General features: G+C 53.8%; 1 protein-coding gene across 3 annotated transcripts; it reads left to right on the top strand.

Moving 5' to 3' along the window:
* Nucleotides 1–444: 444 nt before the first annotated feature.
* Nucleotides 445–7,345, top strand: LOC136661263 (cytochrome P450 2F2-like). Of its 3 annotated transcripts, none has more exons than XM_066638370.1 (9): nt 445–615; nt 2,901–3,063; nt 3,648–3,797; nt 4,034–4,200; nt 4,430–4,606; nt 5,059–5,200; nt 5,443–5,630; nt 6,380–6,521; nt 7,164–7,345. In XM_066638370.1, the coding sequence occupies exons 1-9, from the start codon at nt 445–447 to the stop codon at nt 7,343–7,345; spliced, it is 1,482 nt and encodes a 493-aa protein (XP_066494467.1). The 3 variants fall into 3 exon arrangements, with proteins under 3 accessions (XP_066494467.1, XP_066494468.1, XP_066494469.1); XM_066638371.1 differs by having other exon boundaries at nt 4,034–4,194; XM_066638372.1 differs by lacking the exon at nt 4,430–4,606 and having other exon boundaries at nt 4,034–4,194.
* Nucleotides 7,346–9,123: the final 1,778 nt, after the last annotated feature.

Consider the following 9,123-nt stretch of genomic DNA (forward strand, 5'->3'; position numbering starts at 1 on the left):
GGTGTGTAGCTAGATCTATATGCACACTTCCCTACTGAGAATCTCATTTCATTTCAAGTGGACTCAGGCCACAAAGAACTTCAGCAACAATACACTGGATTGCCATGAAGGTGCCAGGAGAGGTGAGTGGCGGAGACAAACACAGCGACGTCACCCTGGATGATACTTAACGCCTGCCCTGATGGAATCTTGGGCCCCATCCTAAGCTGCCCTTAATCTGCATCGCTGTTGACACAGCCCTGTTTTTGTCTCCTGCAGCACCCGCCTCTCGAGTAGCTCAAGTACCTGCTCTCAGGTGATCACACCTCCATTGCCAGTAAACATTAATTATCATTCACTGGGCATAAAAGCCCAGGCAGGAGACAGGCTGGCATCCAAACCCCAAAGCTTGCCCTGCAGCTCAGCTGAGATCTCCTTGGTATTGTGCAAGGTCCAGCTCTGACCATGGTGATCAGCACACTGACCCTGTTCCTGATCATTTGCCTCACCTGCCTGCTGCTCTATTTCAGAGGGAATGGCAAGAGGGGGCAGCTGCCCCCGGGACCTCGCCCCCTCCCCATCCTCGGCAATATGCTGGACCTGGACATCAAGGACATGGTCAAGTCTCTGCTGACAGTAAGTCTGATCTCCGGCACCACCAAGTGCTGGTGCAGGACCTTGGCAGCCCCCAGTTCTGGGCTTCCTGCAAACCTGGGAATTTAGCAATGGTCTACTGGGAGGAGGAACTCCTAGGAGGGGCTTGAGTTAGACCAGTGCTGGTGAGGCCTGCCATCAAATGTGCCCTTCTCAGTCCCTCAGAGGAGCACTTCTCTTTGGGGCTCAAGAGCTGGGTTTGGGGAGCGCTGCTGGTTTGGGGACTGGCCTGGCATGTTCAGGACTCAGCAATCCTTGCCTGCATCCCGAGATGTAGGAGGACCACCAGAGCTTCCAGGTTTCCATCATGTGGGCCAGAAGGCTCCAAGACTTGCTTCAGGCAGAGCTGGTAGCCCCAAGCAGGAGTATTGTTGCTTGCTTGGGTTGGGGGAAAAGACCCTTCTGGAGAGTTGGGAAGGGAAATGGTGGCCTCCCCTTTTCTTTTTTAGCATGGAAAAGACACTTTGGACCTCAGGGCATGCACCCCCACTTCCCTCTCCAGGTTGCTAACTCTAAGTTGCTTGTGTAAATCAGCCTCCCCCCCCCCCCCCCGTCAGTTTTTTCCACCTGGCCTTTCTGTTTTGAGTGCTGTCAATCACAGGCTCCATTGAGAAGATTGCACAACCTGCCCAGCTTCCAATTTCTGTAATTCCCCCCTTCCCTGCCATAGAAGCAAGAACTGCCCAAAGCAAGGGATGGGGACTGTCACAGGATGAGGATCACTAATCAGAGCTATAAAGCCATCCACCCTGATAGCTTCCAGACCTTAACACCAATCCAGCTCACGGTTTCACACCTCCGTGACCTAAATAGACAATTTCCAATGTTAATGTACACATTCGTAAAAAAAACAAAAAAACATGCTCTGGCAGATTTGAATAAATGCCAAGCCTGGATTCAGATACATCCACAGACGCCCACAGCTCTCAACAGGGCACCCCTTTAGAGATGAGTACTTTATTGCAGAAAGTTAAGCTGGTTATGCACAAAGAAAAGACAGGCACTTATGGAAAACAAGACTGGCATAACATAGACAGTCTTCAGCAGCATAAAAAACGATAAAAACTAACTCCTCTATCTCTCGCCAAGTGTAACTCACTTTTGGATGAATCTTATCAGCCCACATCGCCACAGTCATTGTAGCCAAATGTCCTTAATGGAAAGCAGTGGCAAAAGCATGGCCAATAAATGAGAGAGCAGGCAGGGCCAAAATCCAGGAGACAAGAGAGACAGGCTTGGCAAAATGGTGGATCTTTATTCCTGACTCCCACCCCCAACCAATCTAGTAGGCTAGAAGGCTAGTAGTGAGTGGTGGCCACTTATTCATGGAGTAAGTGTTTTACTCATGGAGTTTTGCCCCCTCCCTCCCTGAAGCTTTGAGCTGCAGCTCATCCTGTAATCAAGGTGTCCTTGACCAATTAACTAGTTATGTGAGATGGAATCTAATCTAGAGATTGGCACAGCTGCTACCACTTCCCCAGACCAAAGTCTTTCTCTTAGGGAGCAATCCTAAGCCCTTATGACGGTGCTTTCCAGCACTGACATAAGGGCAATGCAGCTTATGTCAAGGGAACAAACATTCCCTTACTTTGAGGAGGCCTCTGTGAGTGCCACCCAACTGCAGGATGCAGCACATGTCCCATTGGCACCGCTATGCCAGTGCTGGAAAGCACTGACATAAGGGGTTAGGATTGCACCCTTAGTCAGTCTTATTCTCTAAGTCTTACTTAAAGGGGCACGTTCCATTATACCTGGCTGCTCTCCATGGAAAGTAAACTGACTACTGGCAAAGGCAGGTGAAGCCATTTCTGCCCAGCATTGCACATATGCAACAGGGACCTGTGGGCCAGGCCATTTCTGTCACAGGGACATCCGGAATTTGAGCACCGGCATGCAGACGCAACAGTAGCTGGCCTCCTTCTATCCCCAAAGCAAAAGTGGCAGCAACACAGGAGATCTCCAGGCAATGTGGGGCTCTGTCTGTGTCCAGCACCTCCTGCAAAACCCAAGGGCAAAAGAGCTTGTGGTCTGGAGGGTTTGGTTTTTCTTTTAATGTACAAATGCATCTCACTTTGCTAAGGCCGGGACCCACCACCTTATCTCTGACTGGTCTCATTTTGCACCTGCACCAGAGTATTAGAGTGGTGGGATTGACAAATCTGGGGGGCTCCAGCAGGGTCACCTCTCGCTCAGGACACAGCCTGCCTGGAAGCCTCCTCTGCGCCTCCAGCTAGAGCGGGGACTTCCCCTGCTTTCTTCCTCCCCAGCTCAGAGAGAAATTTGGCTCAGTCTTTACCATCTACATGGGGTCCCAGCCCACTGTGGTGCTGTGCGGGTACAAGACTGTGAAGAAGGCACTGGTGGACCAAGGAGAGGAGTTCAGTGGACGAGGGGACATGCCCGTCATCTTCCGCTTCACCCAAGGAGATGGTGAGCCTCATGGCTAGGTTTCGTGGGGGGGGGGTGTCTCCCTTGGAAGTATAGAGATGAATTTTGGAAGAAGGTCCTGTAGGTTGCTGCAGAGCTGGCAAGTGTAGAAAGGGGGGCAGCCAAAATGATCAGGGGGTGGCACACCCACCTTGCAAGGCAAGATGGCAGTGTTTGGGCTTATCAGCTTGGAAAAGTGAAGGGGGAACATGGGTGAGACTTACAACACGTTGCCTGGTGTGGGGAGAGGGAAGCTTCCCCACCACCATTCTAGAACCAGGCTGGGTCATCCAATGAACCCGACTGGTGGGAGATTAAAGGAGGGACAGCATTCATCTGTGGAACTCATGACCAAAAGATGTGGTGATGGCCACTAGCTTGGATTGGACAATGTCCTGGAGGAGGAAAGATCCACCTCTGGCGTGGTGGCTAAATGAACCCTTTTGCCAGAGGCACAAGGGCAGGACGTTGGGCTGGCACCTGGTCCTGCAGTGGGGCTCTCCCTGTGTCCTTAATGTTCCAGCTACTGGGAGACTGAACTCTTCCAGCAATCCTCTAACCAGCGCCTCCTCTGCCACCCCCTCTAGGTATTGCTTTGTCCAATGGGGAGAAATGGAAGGTTTTGCGTCGGTTCGCTATCCAGACACTGCGCAACTTTGGGATGGGCAAGCGCAGCATTGAGGAACGGATCCAGGAGGAGGCCAAGTGTCTGGTGAAGGAACTTGAGCAGACCAAAGGTGGGTATGAGTGTGTGCTCAGGCTGCCTGAGGGCCCACAGCTTCTCATTCCTTTTGCTGTGTTGGTGACTTTGTCAACTTGTTGGTTGAAAAGCGGCTAAATAGCATTTCCAGGGCACCTTGCGGAGAAGAGGCCTTGCCAATGACCCCCAGCCTGCCACCCTGCTGGTGGCGGACAGGCTTCTCTGCCCACCCTGCCCCCAGGCCCTGATGGTGTCATCTTGGCGTTTTCCCAGGTGAGCCCTTTGACCCCACGTTCCTCATTGGCTGCTCCTTCTCCAATGTCATCTGCTCCATCGTCTTTGGGGACCGCTTTGACTACAAGGATGAGAAGTTCCTCACATTGGTTGGGCTCATCAATGACAACTTCCGGCTCTTTAACAGCCCTTTTGCACAGGCGAGTGTAGACCATAGAGATGAATGGGTTTGTGTGACTCTGGGTTTGTGTGCGAGAACTAGCATAGGAGACAAGCCTGTAGCCATGGGGGGGGGGTCTACCCTCTCAGGGGTGCTCCAGACCTCCTCGCATGCATGCTCTGCTGCTTCCCTGTGGAGAAGGAGGCCTCTGCTCCCCTGTGCTGGTGGGCTGTTTGTGCCCTGCAACTCCTGCCTCTCCTTGGCCCCCTCTACAGATCTACAACCTGTATCCCAAATTCATGCACTGCCTGCCTGGACCCCACCACCAAATCTTTGCCAACTTTGAGAGGCTGCGTGACTTTATCAGGGAGATGGTCAAGGCCCACCAGGAGAGCTTTGACCCCAACTGCACCCGTGATTTCATCGACAGCTTCCTTCTCAAAATCCAGGTGGTGAGCCTTGGGGAGGAAGCCTAGTGATGCCACCCCCCTCTAACTTGGGCTGGAATGCCTGGCTGTGCCCAGGCAACCTGGTCCTGGGAGAGAGGAGTGAGTTCTTGGGTACAGAGGAGGTGGGCCTTGCTGGGCAGCTGGCTCACCTTGCAGATAAGCTGCCTGTTTCTGGCTGTGGCCAGAAGGTGACTTGGCCCAAGAGAGTACCTCCAGGTGCCAACCCCTGCAGTTCTGGAGGGCTGGGCCAACAGGGTCTTCCTGCTGCTGAGGGCTGGAACAAGCCAGGAGCTGCGGGAGATGTGCGTTTGCAGACATGCACAGCTAGACCCTGGTGGCCACACAAACAGCCCTGGAGATGGGTAAACACACCCTCCTCCTCCTGGCCTGTACTGATCATGCCCTCCCTCCCTCCCTCCCTCCCTCTGTGTGCACGTGTGCGTGCCATTCTTCAGGAAAAGGAGAACCCCCAGAGCTACTTCCACACAGACACCATCGTGATGACCACACACAACCTGTTCTTTGCGGGCACAGAGACCGTCAGCACCACTCTCCGCTTTGCCATCCTCATCCTGATGAAGTACCCAGAGATAGAAGGTGAGACAGGAAAGTACAAAGCCACCAAGGCTGATTAGTGGCCTGCCAGGCTGACCCTGCTCTCCTCTGACTGACAGCGGATCTCCAGGTTTGGGCAGAGAGTGTTCCTTCCACTGCCCGCTGCCTGGGAGCCTTCAGACTGGGTGATGCAGGGACTGAACTGGTGTCCATCTCATGGCCACTGAGCCTCAGCCCTCCCCAGCCACACACCCCTATCATACTTTCCTCCCTTTTGTGTTCAGCCAAAGTCCATGAAGAGATCACCCGGGTCATCGGCTCTCAACGCAGCCCATCCTTTGAGGACCGGGCCCAGACGCCGTACACCGAGGCTGTGATCCATGAGATCCAGAGGTTCATTGATATCTTCTCTATGGGGATTCCCCATGCGGTCACAAAGGACACTCACTTCCAAGGCTTTGTTCTGCCAAAGGTACCTGAGGGTCGGGCCTGGGCGCTGAGTTTGACCACCAAAGCAGCCGTGGGATTTTGGAGGTTTCCAAGGAAAGGGCAGATGGAGAAGATACCTGAGGGTTTTCAGCAGGGGGACTATCTGCACAGCCCCTTGAGCACTGCACAGCTGCCCCCTCATACCCATCCGTTCATGCTTAGTTCGTGTGCCGACTTGCAGCCTAGATGGGTGCCATAGCTGTTCAGCTGACTTTGGCTTCCACATGATGGTGGCAACTTCTGACCATCAAGGCACGTGTCTAGCCCCAACTTCAGCCGTGGGACCGCTGACCATTCAACAAGTCAAGTGAAAGCCAGAGAGGAGCCTTGTGAGGAAGGCCCACCCACCTTGCTAAGGGTGGCAGCTCTGTGTGGGTAGCTCTTTCCAGGCGGGGTCTGCTGTATACCTTCTGGCATGCCCCAGTTCCCCAAAGAATAGAACTCCCTTTGGCTGTGCTGTACAGCAGAGCGGTTGGGGACTCTGGACTTCACTGACCTGCCTTCTGGAGGCGCTACGAGGGTGCTTGTGTGTGCACTGACAGCACATGCCCTGCTGTAGAGCACCTCATACTCTTGTTCTGCACCAGGGATCAAGAACCAGGTGGGGAGACAAAGGAGGCAGTGAAGGTTCCTGGCCAAGAAGGGCAGGGAGAAGAAACGCCCAAGCGAGGGCCGATCCGGGCTGCTTCTGGGACCTGCCCTGTCACAGCCTGCTTCCCTCTCTCCCCCCAGGGCACCAACATCATGCCGTTTCTTCACTCTGTCCATTACGACCCCACCCAGTTCAAGAACCCCCAAAAGTTTGACCCCGCCCACTTCCTCAACGAAAAGGGCGAGTTCCGCCGCAACGACGCCTTCATGCCCTTCTCTGCAGGTGAGTGTGGCGAAGTTTGGAGGCCAGGGAGGAATGCGGCTGGTGGGGTGGGGGGAGCGAAGCACACGTCTGGGGATGTTTTCCTTACATTGACAAGCAGGAAACTCAGAGCAGCTTCTTGCCCTTCATGGACATTGGTGCATCCCATCAAAGTCGGGCCCTTTGCCCACCCAGCTCTGCATTCTCTACTGAGACTGGCAGCAGTGGGGAGGAGGATCCCGCCACTGCTTGCGCCCCCACCCTTTCCGCTGGAGGTAAAGCACGCGTGTGAGGCGGCTGCCTGCAGTCCTTGCCTCGGCAGGACATTTTGGAGGGCTGCTGGGAACCTCACCCCAAAGCATTTGCTTTTGTAGGGGCCTCTGTCCACTCCCCACCAGGGAGGCCAGTGGGAAGAGGTTCCCTCTGCACGGCTGTGTAGCCAGCCTCTAGGGGCAACTTGGAATGGCCCAGGCTGAATCCCAACACCCAGGGTTGGCTCATTCCTCCCAAAGAGGAGGCATAGCGAAGGAAGCCTGTTGCATGCGTGCAAAGCCTGCATGTGGACACCTGCACACCAACTGTGGGCGTGATGCGTGGTGCTGGTGGGACTGGAGGCCTCGAAGGAACTGGCTGGCAATCTCCCCTCTGGTCTCACGCTTGCAGGGAAGCGCCTGTGTCTCGGAGAGGCCTTGGCTCGCATGGAGATGTTCGTGTTCTTTGTCACCCTCCTGCAACGCTTCACCTTCCGGCCCACGTGCCCCCCGGAGGAAATCGATGTCTCACCACTGCTAAGTGGCTTGGGGAACGTTCCACGGCCCTACAAGGTCCAGGTCATCCCCCGCTGAGATGTGGCACCAGTGGTCCCACTTGTCTGTGTGTGTGTGTGTGTCCCCTCTCGTATCTTGCCCCCTGCCAGAGAGGCCTCTTGGTCTCTTGCCACCAGCACGCCCTCTCAGCAGATGCAACAGGCTGTTCTACAAACCGAGGGCTGGGAGGAGAGGTGTTCAGGTGCAAAATGAGCTCATTGGGGTTGGTGGGTCAATAAAAGCAGATTCCTCTCCTGCCAGTCATAACCGGGGCTCTGTGGCTTGGAGGCCATCTGGGCCTGAGCCTCCCTTCCTTTTTGCCTGCTCTCCCCTACCTGGATGGAACTGACTGGAATTACTGGTTTCTCAGGAGCCAACTGAGACAACCTGTTTTCCTGCTTTTAATCATATTAAAGGGATTGGGTTTCAAGTTGTAATGAGGTTCTCCTTGGCTGCCAAACAAACATGGGCACTTTAAAGAGTCCTGCAGTGCAGCTGCCTTTCGACACGGAGGGAGGGAGGTGCAGGAAATGGAGTGCTTTCTGCAAGGGATGGCTCGAGCTGGCACACAGGACCAGCCAAAACTGTGCCCTGTGCAGAGATAAGTGAGTGTACAAAAGCCAAACACACCTGGCTGTTTTTACTCAATTCTCCTGATGTTTCTCAATACGGTGCTGATCTCAGGGATCCTGTGTGGACGTGAGGTTGGCAGACTCCCTGCCTCCTTTCAGACCCAGAGCAAGGCCTGCTAATCAGAAGTGGGGGTTCTGAAGGAGAGAGATGTCAGTCATACCTCTATGAAATCTGTGCACAGTGTCCCGAGGGCACAACACTCAGCAGGTGATGGGACTCTGGTGTCCTCATGTCACTTCATACTGTTCACCCTGAAGCTGTCACTGGGACTGCTGAGTGTGGGCGAAGGTGCATGGCCCTGCTGCACCCCAGCTGGGATCTCGCCTAGTCCCCCCACTTCCCCTGCAATATTCTTCTCTTCCTCACAGAAATAGGAGTCTGTGAACTTGTTATGCACTGATTTTTTTATACACGGATTTGACTCAACACGAATGGCCCCTGCAAATGAGAAGGATGTGCTGATCCCTGGAGGAGGGGAAAAATGCACCCCTTTAAAATCAGTTTTAAAAACTGAACAGTCCTCTAACAATAGCCTCCTTAATGAGAGAGAGAGGGCAGCTGGCTGACAATCCATCTCTTTCCAGGCGACCCCCCCTTCCCCCTGAGCACAAAAGGAAGGTGATCGCTTTGCACTGGTGAAGGGAGGGGCTGAGTGAAGTGCCTTTTTAAGCTCTTGCAAGAGGACTGATTGATGGATTGTCTTCTTAATGACTCCTATCTTACATCACAAAGGTCAGCAAGGCTGTTTTTAAATCACCAGAGCAAAGAAACTTTGTTTTTAAAATTGATTTGCTAAGTTGAGTGCTTGGAAAGGAACCCATGCGAATAAAGAGGCACAATCTGTACAGCACCTGGTTATGACCAGGGAATCCTCTCACTTAACGCAGTTCAGAAGCCCTAAATAGCTCCTCCTCCTACGTGCAGTTCTGGAGGGATGGTGAAGGAGACCATAGACCTTCTCAGCACCGCACATCCATCCATTTGGAAGTCAGGAAGCAAGAGAGCAATGTGCTCTAAAGGCGAAGAGGAAATAGGCGACGACACACTTCCTGCATTGATGGCTGAGAGGGGACTGGTCAAAGGTCACAGGACAGTACGGGATCCCCTTCTGAGACAAGCAGTTTCCCCAAAAACGACAACCTGCAGACGTCCAGCAGCCACACAGCCTGGTCCCTGCCTACGAG

Source organism: Tiliqua scincoides, chromosome 10 (assembly GCF_035046505.1).
Source record: "Tiliqua scincoides isolate rTilSci1 chromosome 10, rTilSci1.hap2, whole genome shotgun sequence".
Classification (NCBI taxonomy): domain Eukaryota; kingdom Metazoa; phylum Chordata; class Lepidosauria; order Squamata; family Scincidae; genus Tiliqua; species Tiliqua scincoides.